Source organism: Pan troglodytes, chromosome 9 (assembly GCF_028858775.2).
Source record: "Pan troglodytes isolate AG18354 chromosome 9, NHGRI_mPanTro3-v2.0_pri, whole genome shotgun sequence".
Classification (NCBI taxonomy): Eukaryota; Metazoa; Chordata; class Mammalia; order Primates; family Hominidae; genus Pan; species Pan troglodytes.
In genome coordinates this window covers 75890081-75906028 of record NC_072407.2, presented here as the reverse complement: position 1 = coordinate 75906028, position 15948 = coordinate 75890081, and the positions used below count along the sequence as shown (strand labels likewise).

Here is a 15948-nt window from a genome sequence, read left to right as displayed (position 1 = left end):
TACATGGAACACAAGGGATAAAACATTATGCTAAATGGATGAAGTCAGGCACAAAAGAATACATACTGTATGATATTTCATTTATATGTAGTACTAGATAGGCAAAACTAATCTATGGCAGTAGAAACGACGTTAGTCGTGACTTCTTGGGGAAAATGTGAAAGATGGCCGGGTGTGGTGGCTCATGCCTGTAATCCCAACACTTTGGGAGGCCGAGGCCGAGGCAGGCAGATCACAAGGTCAGGAGTTCGAGACCAGCCAGTTTGAGAGCAGCCTGGCCAACATGGTGAAACTAAAAATACAAAAATTAATTAGTATTTACTAAAAATACAAAAATTAGCCGGGCGTGGTGGCTTATGCCTGTAATCCCAGCTACTTGGGAGGCTGAGGCAGGAGAATTGCTTGAACCCGGGAGGCAGAGGTTGCAGTGAACCAAGATTGTGCCACTGCACTCCAGCCTGGGCGACAGAGCAAGACTCCGTCTCGGGGCAGGGGAGGCACGGGGAAGAAAAAGATGATTATGAGGGAACTTTTTGGGGTGATGGACATGTTCTTTATCTTGATACAAGTATGGGTTTCATGGGTAGGTAGATGTATTTTCAGAATTGATCAAATATACCCTGAAGATCTATGTGTCACTATATATAAATTATACCTCAATGAAAAAAATCTTTTAAGAGTATGCCAAAGAAGTTTTAGAAGGGAAGGAAATACAACATTTACTGAGCATTACTAGCTCATTATATTTATATTATCTCCATCTCAAATCCCTAAAAAGGGATTATCCTCACTCTTCAGATCAGAAATCTGAGGTTCAATGAGGCCAGAATAACTTAGCTTCAAAATGAATAAATGTGGAAGCCAGCACAACCCAGGTTTGTTTGCCTCTTTTCCTTTAGCAGGTTGTCTCAGGGAGGGAAGGGAAGGTATTTTCAACCTGGAGCCAGAAGACTTGTGTTCCGTTTGGTTTCACTGCCATGTGATCCTAAGAACATCCATTTCCTTCTGGACCTCCCTCCAGAAGAGTCAAAGCTCATAGTTGTTTTGTAACCCTGAGGTTCTGGCAATCAGAGTATCTCCAGTCCCTCTTACCAGGATAAGGCATTAAGAGTAATTTCCCTTTGTCTCAGGGCAAACTAATCATGAGCAACAAAAGTTCTCTGACTCTGGTGAGAGGATAAATCATCAGCTAGGTCAGTGACACAAGAGCTCCAAGGTGACAGAATCCAGCTGCCTCCTGTGTAAGAAGCCTGACTCATCCCTGAGTGATGTGATAGAAAAAGATGGACTAGGAATCAAGAGATTTAAATCCTGCTGCCCTTTTCCAGTGACATATCCCATGACCTTGGGCAAAGGATTGCCCTCTGTGGGCCCCTAACCTGTACTAGCTAAAAGACACAATTAGGTTGGCTGGATCCTAAAGTCCTTAAGCTCCACTATCTTGTCAGTTTATGAAATCCTGCTTCCTGCTTCCACATATTGCTAACAGCTGAGCAACTGGAAAAGACTGCTATTTTTTCCAGGTTTCCAAATGGAAAACATGTGACACTGCCCATTGCCCATATGATATAGAGGCAATACACATACAGCTACCCAACTCTGCCACTGTAACATTAAAGCAACCAGAGACAGTATGTAAGTGAATAAGTATGGCTCTGATCCAATGGCAGGGAGGGGTTTTGGAACTAGATAGAGCTGGTGACTGCAGAACGTTATGAATGTACTAAATAAATGCTACTGAATTACTCATTTAAAAATGTTTAAGGCCAGGGGCGGTGGCTCACGCCTGTAATCCCAGCATTTTGGGAGCCCAAGGCGGGCGGATCGCCTGAGATCAGGAGTTCAAGGCCACCCTGGCCAACATGGTGAAACCCCGTCTCTACTAAAAATACAAAAATTAGCCGAGCTTGGTGGCAGGCACCTGTAATCCCAGCTACTCAGGAGGCTGAGGCAGAAGAATTGCTTGAACACAGGAGGCAGAGGTTGCAGTGAGCTGAGATCGCGCCATTGCACTCCAGCCTGAGCAATAAGAGCGAAACTTCATCTCAAAAAAAAAAAAAAAAAAAAGCCGGGCGTGGTGGCGGGCACCTGTAGTCCCAGCTACTCGGGAGGCTGAGGCAGGAGAATTGCTTGAACCCAGGAGGCAGAGGTTGCAGTGAGCCAAGATCGCACCACTGCACTCCAGCCTGGGTGACACAGTGAGACTCCATTTCAAAAAAAAAAAAGTTTAATTTTGTATGTATGAATTTCACCTCAATATACTATTTAAAAAAACACAAACAGGCAGTGGGTAGGATATGGTTTATAGGCAGTAGTTTGCTGACACCTGACCAAAATCAACTTTCAATTCTTTGCTTAAACTCAATCCAGTGAAACTTAATTAGCAGTTATGTAACATCTGCCTGAATACTATAAGTCACTCATTACCCCCACAAAGCATTTTATTTCACTTATGGGCAGAATCTGTTTCTATCTGGAGAGTCTTTTCATGTACAAAGCCAAAATGTCCCTCTCTCCAACTTCCACCCATAGAGGGTTTACTTATGTTATGATCCTCTGCTTCACTACAGGACACCATGCCAGATTGCTTTAAAGGATGAATTCACTCTAGTTGGAGAAATATGGAAGGGGAACATGCTTCTGTGCTAAAGCATCAGGCAAAGAGAAAATAGAATCTTTTTTTTTTTTAAGAGAAAGGGTCTTACTCTGTCAGCCAGGCTGGAGTGCAATGGCACAATCATAGCTCCTGCAGTCTTGAACTCCTGGGTTCAAGCAATCCTCCTGCCTCAGCCTCCTGAGTAGTGGGACTACAAGTGCATACCACCACGTCCAGCTAATTAAAATAAAAAGTTTGGCTGGGCGCAGTGGCTCACACCTGTAATCCCAGCACTTTGGGAGGCCAAGGCTGGCGGATGAGGTCAGGAGATCGAGACCATCTTGGCTAACATGGTAAAACCCCGTCTCTACTAAAAATACAAAAAATTAGCCAGGTGTGGTGGCGGGCGCCTGCAGTCCCAGCTACTTGGGAGGCTGAGGCAGGAGAATGGTGTGAACCTGGGAGGCAGAGCTTGCAGTGAGTCTAGATCGCGCCACTGCACTCCAGCCTGGGCAACAGAGCGAGACTCCATTTCGGAAAAAAAAAAAAAAGAATGTTTTTAGTAAAGACAGAATGTTGCCAGGCTGGTCTCAAGCTCCTGGCCTCAAGCAGTCCTCCTGCCTCGGCCTCGCAAAGTGCTGGGATTACAGGGATGCACCACGGTGCCTGGCCAGAATATAGAATCTCTTAAAGATACTCCACAGGATGGGCCAATTTCTCTCTCTCACACACACATACATATACACATCTGCAGCAGATTTTTATTAGATGGAAGATAACAAGCATTACCTCATAGGTAAGTGGTAACAAATGGCAAGTACAGCCAAGCCACAGAGGAGTGAGGACATTACTGGCTATGGGAATGGGTACTTATGAAATCTAAGGGTCGGGTCTCCTGATGAACTCTAACTACCCAGTAAGCTCTTCTCTTTGGCACTCAATATGACCACTGCTGGCATGAAAGGGTCTACAGTAGCTACTTCAACTTGGCCAACAGTTCTTCCAGTTCTGGTCGAGCTTTGAATCGTCCCTTGAAGTCTTCTTCAGTGTGCTAAGGAGAAGAAAAAGAAAATAAGCGGTAATTACTGCAGAGCTTTTAGTTACCCAGATATGCACAGCATCCAAAAAGGGCCCTTGAACCAGCTCTGTAGAGAATCATTCAGATTCAAGTAACTTTTATTATCTACTATGTAGCAGACTTATATTAGATACTGGGGATTCAAACTTGAATCAGACTTCCTCCTTGCTTTCAGTGAACTTATAGTCTGGTTAGAAAAGACAGATATATGAAGATTTAATGTCAAAATGCTATAACTATTACAATAGAAGCATTTGAGAGAGAGAATAGCAAAATTATTTACACAGGAAATAAAACAAACAGGGATTGGACTGTTTTAAGGCAGCATGACCAGCACATGCTGTCCCTGTCCCCAGATCTGTATGAAACCCAAATACCAACCAGAAGAAGCTTGACAAGGATGGACTCAGAACAAGCAGAGCTGGATGGAGCAAATGGTACCAATCTAAGATGACCTCATACATCTGTGTCATAAGAAGGATCATCTTGGCAACTGGACCCAAATACTCAGTATTTAGGCTAAGACTCCTAATGTTCTCCAAGTTTTCCATGCCTGACCAAACATTCTATTGACTAGCATTCTTTATGAAATATATTCAGTCAAGCTACAGTCAAGCCTTGAAGATCCAGGAACCTTTTCTCTAACATATATTTTCCTATTTGTGTTCTGATTTATTACACCATATACTATCTTAACCCATGTTCTTTCTTCCATGCAACTGCCTGACAGGAGAGAATTCTGGGGCCTCATAGGCTCACCACCAACATCAGGATGCTGTGCTCAAAGTCAGCACTCATAGGCCACAAAGCATCATCCCTGATGCCTCAGAAGCTGGACTAATGATCACAGTGTCATCAGAGTGTACAACTTTTCTGATTATTATTTAGGTCACATTATCCACATTTCTCTGTTCTTTCTAAAGCCAGGAAGTCCAGATGTTCTTATCATTATTTTGAGCATATGCAGGCCAGCAGGGGCCTCTTCTCAAACCAGCACCTACCTCCTTCACTGACAGTCTGACTCCTTCAGGAAGACTGCTTTGGATTATTTCCAAGAAAATTTCTGCAAACGTAGCACTCAAACCGCTGATCTGCAAAATGAAAGAAGGTGCTCTAAGAGGTGGGAGGAGCTGAAAACGAGGTAACTGGGCAGACATGGTATGGGTTCAAATGCCAGCTCCAGTAGAGTCTGGAGAGCCCAAGTGTGGAAGATTAACACCAAAACTGGTTTCTGAGCTGGCCTCTACAGGATTTCTCCTGCCATCTGCCAAGGTGCTGAGATGGTCACTGCCAATATCTGCTCCTGTGGGCATTAGATGTCATTACTGGACCAAGAGGTTTTAAAGTCCAGGGTCTCTTTCTGTTGCCCAGGCTGGAGCGCAGTATAACAATCATAGCTCACCGCAACCTTGAACTCCTGGGTTCAAGTGGTCCTCCCACCTCAGCCTCCGAGTAGTTGGGACTACAGGCACGTGCCACCAGTCCCGGCTAATTTTTTATTTTTATTTTTTGGTAGAAACAGGGTCTTGCTATGTTGCCCAGACTGGTCAAATTCCTGGCCTCAAGCAATCCTCCCACTTTGCCCTCCAAAAGTGCTAGGTTTACAGGCATGAACCATGGCACCCAACTCAGGCTGACTTTCTTATTTATTTATTTATTTTTGAGACGGAGTCTTGCTCTGTTGGCCCCAGGCTGGAGTGAAGTGGCGCTATCTCAGCTCACTGCAACCTCCGCCTCCCAGGTTCAAGCAATTCTCCTGCCTCAGCCTCCCAAGCAGCTGAGATAACAGGTGCCTGCCACCATGCCTGGCTAATTTTTATTTTTGTTTTGTTTTGTTTTTGAGATGGAGTTTCGCTCTTGTTGCCCAGGCTGGAGTGCAATGGCGCAATCTTGGCTCACTGCAACCTCTACCTCCCGGGTTCAAGCGATTCTCCTGCCTCAGCCTCCTGAGTAGCTGGGATTACAGGCATGCGCCACCACGCCTGGCTAATTTTGTATTTTTAGTAGAGATGGGGTTTCTTCATGTTGGTGAGGCTGGTCTCAAACTCCCAACCTCAGGTGATCCGCCCACCTCGGCCTCCCAAAATGCTGGGATTACAGGTGTCAGCCACTGTGCCCAGCTAATTTTTGTATTTTTAGTAGAGCCAGGGTTTCACCATGTTGGCCAGGCTGGTCTCAAACTCCTCACCTTAAGTGATCCGCCCGCCTTGTTCTCCCAAAGTGCTGGGATTACAGGTGTGAACCACCGTGCCCGGGCACTGACTTTCTGATTCAACTCAGCTTTGCCCATATCCAGGCATACCAGGACCTGACTGGTGTCAAACGCTGTGCTAAGAACACCAAGGTGAATCAGATGTATGGTAAAAGGGCAGGCAGGGGGCTGCAAGGAACCACAAGAGAAATTCCTACCCAACTCAACCAAGGAAGATCAAAAAAACCTTCCAGGAGAGGTAGTATCTGGGTGAAATATTGAAGAAAAACAAGACTAAACTAGGAGAATTCAACAGTAATGTGGAGGATTTTGAAGGCAGAGGAAACAGCATTCAGTAAAATATAGGGGCATAACAGTGTTAGGAAATTAAAACTAGCTCCATTGGCCGGGCACAGTGGTTCATGCCTATAATCCCAGCACTTTGGGAGGCTGAGGTGGGCGGATCACCTGAGGTCAGTAGGTTGAGACCAGCCTAACCAACATGGAGAAACCCCATCTCTACTAAAAATACAAAATTAGCTGGGTATGGTGGCGCATGCCTGTAATCCCAGCTACTCAGGAGGCTGAGGCAGGAGACCCGCTTGAACACAGGAGGCAAAGGTTGCGGTGAGCCGAGATCGCACCATTGCCTTCCAGCCTGGGCAGCAAGGGTGAAACTCTGTCTCCAAAAACAAACAAACAAACAAACAAACAAACAAACAAAAAACAAACTAGCTCCATGTGTGGCTGGAGTAAATGGGCTGTGAAGAGGAAAAGCAGGAGGAGAATCATGAAGGCACCTGAGTACCAACCTAAAGCATTCAAACTATTCTATGGGCTTCTGGCATGTCAGATCTGTCACAGGATATATTATAAATAATTTAATCCTGATAATATTTAAAAAGCCAAAGATTGTACTTAGTTATTTTTTAAATTAGCATATTTAGACTTAAATTTAATATTCATTTTATTACCTTGCTGATATGTTCCTTCAGTGGATCAAAAAAGGGTGATGCCTATACCATGGAATATTATTTGGCAATAAAAAGGAATGAAGTACCAATACAACAGAGATGAACCTTGAAAACATTACGCTAAATGAAAGAAGCCTGACATAAAAGGCCATTTAATGTACAATTCCATTTAAATGAAGAGATAAATCCATAGAGATAGAAAGTAGATTAGTGGCTGCAAGGGGTTAGGGCGACCAAGAAAGAGGAGTGACTACTAATGAGTACACGGTTTCTTTTAGGGTGAGGAAAATGTTCTAAAATTGATTGTGGGGATGGTTGCATAACTCTTTGGCTATACTAAAAACCGTTTTTATTGTATGCTTCAAATTGGTAAATTGTATGATATGTCCATTATATATCAATTAATGCTCTTATTCAAAGGGGGATGATGTTAAAGCTGGGAAGCTGTGAATTTTTTATACCTCTGGGTACTCTCATGGTGGTGTGGTTGGCACCCATCATTATCTGCAGGAAGAAAAGAGGACAACTGCTAGAGATCAAAGGAAGGCAGCCACTGAGGGGTTTCAAGCGGGAAAATGACATGATCACTTGTTATGGGGGTAAAGTGAAGTGGATGAATCTGAAAGATTTTTAGGAGGTAGAAGCTATAGAATTTGGTGAATGAATGGATATCAGAGGACAAAGAAGGGTGACACATTAGGCTCAAAGGTGGGGAGGATTACAGAAAAAGAGGAAAATCAGTCCCTCTACAACTAATTTTGCATAGACAGAGTACAGGGAGGACTCCTGTGGAACATCCAAGTCGAGAAGGCCAGTAGACAACTGGGTATCAAGTTTCAAGCCTCAGCCAACAGATCAGGACTAGAGATATATACATCTGGGGGTTATCAGTATTAAATGATGATCACTGAGGCCTAAGGAATGAATGAGACTGCATAGGGGGAAGGTATTATAAAAGGAGAGATGGAGGCATCAAGAACTGAACCTGGAGAACACCATTATTCAAGAAAGAAAAGAAAAGAGCATAATAGAAAGTGAAAAAGTGGACAGAGAAAAGAACCAGGAGAAGCAAATACATTTTTTATTCTCCTGGAGTGCCTACCTGAACCACTCGCTCATGGGTGGTAAGCACTGAGTCCAGGAACATTTTGCTGCCTTGGTCCTGCAACTGCAACACTTCTATGGTTTTGGTTGGCATCGCATAACTGTGGGAAGGAAGAGTCAGCTATAGTGAGTGTTCACTGAAGCCAGCAGCCACTTCAATCATAGTAGTCCATGAGTATAGCCACTATGGCATGCAATAGTTCCCGGAATGTAGGGGATGCTTATCTGCAACCAGGAGCAAAGTAACTAGATCCCTCTTACCTGCTTCAAAACTCCCTAAGCAAATACACCATGTTTAATGCAGTTCTGCATCTCTAATCATACTTAATACTCCGAAAAAAAATACAATACTCCGAATAAAACCTGGTGATTAATAATAAATAATTTGTTGCTACTGAAGAATGGCCCATTCTAAAAGAATCAAGTGACCAGATGTGGTGGCGCACACCTGTAATCCCAGCAATTTGGGAGGCCAGGGCAGCTGGATGGCTTGAGCTCAGGAATTCAAGACCAGCCTGGGCAACACAGTAAGACCCTGTCTCTACAAATATGCAAAAATTAGCTAGGTATGGTGGCACACACCTGTAGTCCCAGCTACTCAGGAGGCTGAGGTGGGCAGATTGTTTGAACACAGGAGGTCAAGGATGCAGTGAGCCAAGATTGCGCCACTGCACTCCAGCCTGGGCAACAGAGGAAGACCTTGTCTCAAAAAAAAAAAAAAAAAGAAAGAAAAGAGAAAGAAAAAAGAATCAAGCTCATCACTAGGTATGCTTTGGAGGCTAACCTTGGGTATTTAATCTGTTCTGGAGAAATAAGGCATGAAAATTAATTGTTCTAGAACAGGATTTCTCAACCTCAGTGCTACTGACATTTTAGACCAGATAATTCTTTGTTGTAGGGGCTGACCTACACATCCATATACATCCCCTACCCACTGGGTATCTGTAGTATACCCCAAGTGGTCACAGTCAAAACTACCTCCAGACATTGTTAATTTCCCCCTGAGGGGCAACTTCTCCCAGATTATAGAGTTTATGCTTACTAAAATCAGCTTCAGCAAGTCTACGTGTTGCAGTGAAAATAACACGGAACATGGAGTCAAGTGTTGGTCCTGCTACTTATTAGCAATATTTACTTAGGTAAGTCATTCCCCCTCTGGGCCTCAGTTTCTTCATGTATAAACAAGATAACCATCTAGGCCTATTATCAACAGAGAATTGTGAAGACTGGTGTATTAATGAGATAAGACCGGACTAATGGCTACATGGAAATATGGTAGTAGTGTTGTGTTCATCTTATCAAAAAGTTCATCAAACTGAAGATAAATGAAATAAGATTCCTAAATTTTCATGTGTCACAAAATCATCACTTAATAGCAAGGGGCATGGCCCTCTATAGGTGGACCTCTACAAAAGAAGTTTAGTGTAATAGGCCAGGCGCGGTGGCTCACGCCTGTAATCTCAGCACTTTGGGAGGCCGATGCGGGTGGATCACAAGATCAGGAGTTTAGAAGTAATGGAAAATGGACTAGAGACATGACAGTCAGTCCTGGAGTTAAATATTGGCTCTGCCAATTATTACCTATTTGAATTTGGGAATTCAGGTTTCTGAGTCTCCATTTCTTCTGCTATAAATTGAAAATAATAATACCTAATTCATAGAGTTGTTGTAATGATTAAATGAGATTACATAAGTAATTGCCTGGCATAAGGTCAGTAAATGCAAGATATTGCAAATTCTTTCAGGTAGTCTTTCTAAATAACATCCCTCCTGCTTTTCAGCATTATCTCTGATCTCCTCTTCTACTGATTCAAATACAGTAATAACTTTCCAACATAAAAAAATGGGGATACAATCATAGACTTCTTATGGATGTTCAAGTGAAATAATTGTGTTTCAGAAAAATAAAAACACCCTAAAATACTATTTTTCTTTTTTGGCATTCTGCAGATAGGACTGACTAAAGTGGGAATTGTCCATTCCTGCCACTAATAATGGGTTTTATTCTTTAACACTTACTTCAGCAAGATTTCATTAATTTGTTTACTCATTCACTCAACAAATATTTACTAACAGCCTGCTCTGTTCTAGGCACCCTGATGGGCAATAAGAAGTCTATGCATGCGGTGGCTCAAGCTTGTAATCCCAGCCCTTTGGGAGGTTGAGGCAGGTGGATCACCTGAGGTCAGGAGTTCAAGACCAGCCTGACCGACACGGTGAAACTCTGTCTCTACTAAAAATACAAAAATTAGCTGGGTGTGGTGGCAGCTGCCTGTAATCCCAGCTACGCAGGAGGCTGAGGCAGGAGAACCACTTGAACCTGGGAGGTGGAGGTTGCAGTGAGCCGAGATCATGCCACTGTACTCCAGCCTGGGCGACAGAGCAAGACTCTGTCTCAAAAAAAAAAAAAAAAGTCTATGCGGCCAGGCGTGGTGGCTCCCACCTATAATGTGAGCACTTTGGGAAGCCAAGACAGGAGGATTGCTTAAGCCCAGGAGTTCAAGACTAGCCTGGGCAACCTACTGAGACCCTGTCTCTATTTAGAAAAAAAAAAAGGAAGAAAAAAGTCGGTCGGGCGCAGTGGCTCACGCCTGTAATCCCAGCACTTTGGGAGGCCAAGGCAGCTGGATCACCTGAGGTCAGGAGTTCGAGATGAGCCTGGCTAACATGGTGAAAACCTGTCTCTACTAAAAATACAAAAAATTAGCTGAGTGTGGTGGTGAGCGCCTGTAGTCCCTACTACTCGGGAGGCTGAGGCAGAAGAATCACTTGAACCTAGGAGGTGGAGGTTGCAATGAGCCAAGATCATGCTAACTCACTCCAGCCTGGGCGACAGAGCAAGGCTCAGTCTCAAAAAAAAAAAGGTCTATTCTTTCAAGGAGCTCACTGTGAGTGCTTTAAAGAGATAAGTAAGTATATAAACATTGTACTACAGTAAGACAAAGGCAATAATAGGTATGTGCCGAATACTATAGGGACAAGAAGGGGTGGAAAGGGGGGCTCAGGGAAAGCCTCACAGGAGGTAGTGATTTATCAAGATGTAGAACAGGCCTTTAAGTATGTAAAAGTACATATGGGTTTTTTAATTTTTTTATTTTTTATTTTTTGTCTACACTATTTTGTACCTTCCAAATTTTCTGCAATAAACATTGCTTTGATGATCAGACAGTAAAATGGAAGGAAATAAATGAAAGAACTTAATTTCACGAGTCAATCTAACATGACAAAATAATGCTATTTAGGGGAAGTATTGCCAAGAAAGGGACAAAAGGAAGTCTGCTAGGGTGCTGGGGAGCTTCACTTTATACAAGTTATATCTCAATTTTTAAAAATGTAAGTAGATTTTTTAAAAACAGAAGAGCAGCCTCATAGTGAGTGATGCTGAGTGATGCTTTTACTCTTAGCAGAGCACAGGGGCTGGTTCAACTTCAGGCTTGGAAGCTTCTCCCAGATGAGTGAGATTTCCATCTCCTCAGGCAGCTGCTCAGCAAAGGATGCAGGCAAATTAAGGGACCCACATGAGAGGCCTCTTCTTCGCCTCTCCTTCTGGGTGAGTTGTAGCTGCAGCAGTGCAAACCACTTAGAGAACAAAAGCTGGCATCCTGCTGTCTAGCCCAATTCCATCTCAAGGTCATGGCAATCATCCCTACCCACCCTCCCCCAAGGAAAAATGGATTAAGATGAAATGAAAATCAGAAGAAAAGAATTTCAACTCTGAAAGGCTGGGTAGTGAGATTGCCTAACAATACCACAGTCTGAAAACCTCAATCAATGCAGAGAATTGAGTTGCTAAAAACAAACAGCTCTTTATGCTCTGAGCTGTTTGGAGCAAAGAGCCAGCAAAGAGGCAAAAAGCAGCACATCATTCATCCTGCTGTTCTAGGAATCATGTCCGCCATGCCTGTTAGAATTCAATCCAAATCAACAAGTCTGTATTCAGTGCCTACTGTGTGTCAGGTACTTGGCAAGATCTTAGGGTTAGGCCACTAATGAAGACAGAAATAGTCCTTGCCTTACAAAGCTTAGAGTCTAATAGAAAAGACCAATAATAGTCAAGTAATTACAAGAGCAAGAAGTGCATGTTATGAAAGAGCAGTTAAACACCTTTTACTTCTTCTAAATATATAACATAAAGATCTAACTTAATGAGGTTTCCTGAAGAAGTAACATTCAAGATGACATGTAAGAAAACAAACAAAAATAAATAAATAAAGAGGCCAGGCACGGTGGCTCACGCCTGTAATCCCAGCACTTTGGGAGGCCGAGGCGGGTGGATCACGAGGTCAGGAGCTCAAGACCAACCTGGCCAAGATGGCGAAACCCCATCTCCACTAAAAATACAAAAATTAGCTGGGTGTGGTGGCAGGCACCTGTAATCCCAGCTACTCGGGAGGCTGAGGCAGGAGAATTGCTTGAATCCGGGCAGCAGAGGTTGCAGTGAGCCGAGATCGCACCACTGCACTCCAGCCTGGGCGACGGAGTGAGACTCCATCTCAAAATAAAAAAGATGGCATCTAAGAAAAAAGTAGAAGCTAGTTAGATGAAGAGAGGAAGAGCATATGCAAAGGTCCTGAGGTGGAAAGGGACAAAAACAAAGCCAGTGTAACTAGATGTAGAGGGAGGTGGGGAGGGAAGTGTGAAGAGAGGCAAGGCAGGCCCTGGAGCACCTAGGAAGCTACATGAGAAACTTTTATTGTGATCCTACGGGAGTGGGAAGCCATCAAAGCATTTCAAGCAGAAGAGTGACATAATCATATTTCCATCTAGAAAGATCACCATAAATGCTGTGTGGAGAACCGGTTAGAAGAATAGAGAATTAGGAAAAAAAGTAGGTTTAACTCCAGAACTTGCCACTTATTAGGTGTAGGAATAGGGCAAGCTTCTATAATAATAATAATAGTAATAGTAATAATAATAGCAGCCAACAGTTGCTGGACATAGTTCTATGTACATTATATATAATAGCTCCCTTAATTTTCACTGTAGCCTTTTAAGGTAGGTGCTTTTAGTAACCCCATTTTACAGTTGAGGAAACCAAGACACAAAGAGGTTGAGCAAACTGCCCCAATGTCATACAGTAAGAATGCAGTGGAGCAAGAAAACTCAGGCAGTTTGGCTCCAGCATTGATATGTTGATCTACTAATACACAAAAAAATGTACTTAGCTTGTTCAGAGTGCCTCAATGATAGTAGGTGCTCAACAAATGTAACTGCCTTCCTGCTTTCACTCAAATGCAGCCAGGGCATTACAGCTGAGTTTTTTAAAGAAAGTGTTTTGGTTGGTTGGTTGTTTTTGGACTAGATAGTCTTTTAATCTATAATCCAGGAGTATACAACCATGCAGCACTGACCACTTAGCCAGATGTAAAATAAACTAGCTTCTTACCACAACTACCCTATAAACATTGCAACTAGGCCAGGCACGGTGGCTCATACCTGTAATCCTAGCACTTTGGGAGGCCAAGGCGGGCGGATCACTTGAGGTCAGGAGCTTGAGACCAGTCTGGCCAACATAGTGAAACCCCATCTGTACTAAAAATACAAAAATTAGCCAGGTGTGGTGGTGGCGGGTGCCTGTAGTCCCAGCTACTCAGGAAGCTGAGGCTTGAGAATCCCTTGAATCCAGGAGTCAGAGGTTGCAGTGAGCCGAGATCGTGCCACGGCACTCCAGCCTGGGTGACAGAGCAAGACTGACTCAAACAAACAAACAAAACATTGAAACTATTCCTTCTAAAATGACCCTAATCTTATGTGAACACACCAACTGTGGGGGAACCAGAAACTTAGCTATGTGGCAAAAAGTAAAAGCCAAAGGGAAAACAGCAATTCCTTGGTTAGTTGATGAAAAGCAGGAAATTCAGTGCCCTTCACTATAAAAGCAGCATCTGTAAGAGTCCTAAAAATTTCAAACACTATTCCAAGGAACTGACTGACCCACTGTAGGTATGATAGTAACATTCCGTGATTGACATTTAATGTTCTTTGCCATCAACCTTTAAGAAGCTATCTCAGCTGAGCGCGGTGGCTCACGCCTGTAATCCCAGCACTTTGGGAGGCTGAGGTGGGCGGATCACGAGGTCAGGAGATCGAGACCATCTTGGCTAACACGGTGAAACCCCCTCCCTACTAAAAGTACAAAAAATTAGCCAGGCGTGGTGGCGGGGGCCTGTAGTCCCAGCTGCTCGGGAGGCTGAGGCAGGAGAATGGCGTCAACCCGGGAGGCGGAGCTTGCAGTGAGCCGAGATCGCGCCACTGCACTCTAGCCTGGGCGACAGAGCGAGACTCCAACTCAAAAAAAAAAAAAAAAAAAAAAAAAAAAAAAAAAAAAAAGAAGCTATCTCTAATTCCCGCCAGCTGAAAAAAAAAATCTTAATTATTACAACAGTAACATTAGTAACAGAATGTTTACAATGTGCCAGTGTCTGTGCTAAGTGCTGTCATGTACCATCTTGTTTCATTTTCAGAGCTCAAAGAAACAGAAAAAATTATCATCCTCATTATATAGATGAGGAAACTGAGGCTCAGAATTTCCCAAGGTCATATTGCTAATAACTGATAGAACTAGAATATGAATGCCAACAATTTGATTCCAGAGCTTGTACTCTTTTTTTTAATGTTTAATTTTTGTGGGTCCATAGCAGGTATATATATTTATAGGGTATATGGGATATTTTGATACCGGCATACAATGCATAAGAATCACATCAGAGTAAATGGGATATCCATCATCTCAAGCATTTATCCTTTGTGCTACAAACAATCCAACTATACTCTTTTAGTTATTTGTAAATGTACAATTAAATTATCAACTATAGTCACTCTGTTGTGCTATCAAATATTAGATCTTATTCAATCTTTCTATTTTTTGATACCCATTAACCATCCCCACTTCTCCCCCAGCCCCCACTGCCCTTCCCAGCCTCTGGTAACCATCATACTACTCTCTATCTCTGAGTTCAATTGTTTTTAATTTTAGCACCCACAAATAAATGACAACATGCAATGTTTGTCTTTTTTGTGCCTGGCTTATTTCACTTAACATAATAACCTCCAGTTCCATCTATGTTGTTGCAAATGACAGGATCTCATTCATTTTTATGGGTGAATACTACTCTATTGTATACATGTACATTTTCTTTATCCATTCACCTGTTGACAGACACTCCAGTTGCTTCCAAATCTTGGCTATTGTGAATAGTGCTGCAATAAATACGGGAGTGCAGATATCTTTTCGATATACTGATTTTCTTTCTTTGGAGTTTATACCTAGCAGTGAGATTGCTAGATCATATGGTAGCTCAATTTTTGGTTTTTTGAGGAACTTCCAAACTGTTCTCCATAATGGTTGTACTAATTTTCAATCCCATCAACAGTGTATTCCTTTTTCTCCACATCCTCGTCAACATTTGTTATTGCCTGTCTTTTGGATAAAAGCCATAATGAGATGATATCTCACTGTAGTTTTGATTTGCATTTCTCTGACAATCAGTGATGTTGAGCACTTTTTCATAGGCCTGTTTGCCATCTGTACATCTTTTAAGAAACATCTATTCAGATCTTTTGTCCATTTTTAAATTAGATTATTAGATTTTTTTTTTTTTTTTTTTTTTTGCTATGGAGTTGTTTGAGCTCCTTATATATTCTGGTTATTAATCCCTTGTCAGCTAGATAGCTTGCAAATATTTTCTCCCATTCTGTGGGCAGAGCTTGTACTCTTAACCACATATTATTTCAAGTGTAGTCCATAGACAAGCTGCCAGTGAACAGCCTAATTGTCACTGGTCCATGACAGACAAGAAATGTGCAACCAGTCACTAAACAAACTGCTTGATTCAGCCAAGTTTTTCTTAATATCAAGACTCTCCTAATGAAGGAAACCAAGTATTAATGTACATTTTGGCATAAGTTCCTGACATCTTCTCGGAATGGTACTTTGAGAAGCACTACTCTAAATTACTATGTTACTCTGCCTCTTTGAGCTGTAATTGCAGTTTATCTTTCACAT

General features: G+C 42.6%; 1 protein-coding gene across 6 annotated transcripts in view; it reads right to left on the bottom strand.

Moving 5' to 3' along the window:
• Window positions 1-3331: 3331 nt before the first annotated feature.
• Window positions 3332-15948, bottom strand: part of MRPL48 (mitochondrial ribosomal protein L48) — a 78280-nt gene continuing 65663 nt past the window's right edge. For 5 of the 6 annotated variants that reach the window (XM_063782530.1, XM_063782532.1, XM_063782531.1 and 2 more), the window contains 3 exons: window positions 7942-8044; window positions 4676-4765; window positions 3338-3647 (listed from right to left, as the gene is read on the bottom strand). In XM_063782530.1, the coding sequence (XP_063638600.1) occupies window positions 3573-3647; window positions 4676-4765; window positions 7942-8044 (268 nt within the window). In that variant the 3' untranslated portion in view covers window positions 3338-3572. Of the gene's footprint in view, window positions 3648-4675; window positions 4766-7941; window positions 8045-15948 lie in introns of all 6 variants that reach the window. The other variant, NM_001251970.1, reaches the window with a different exon arrangement.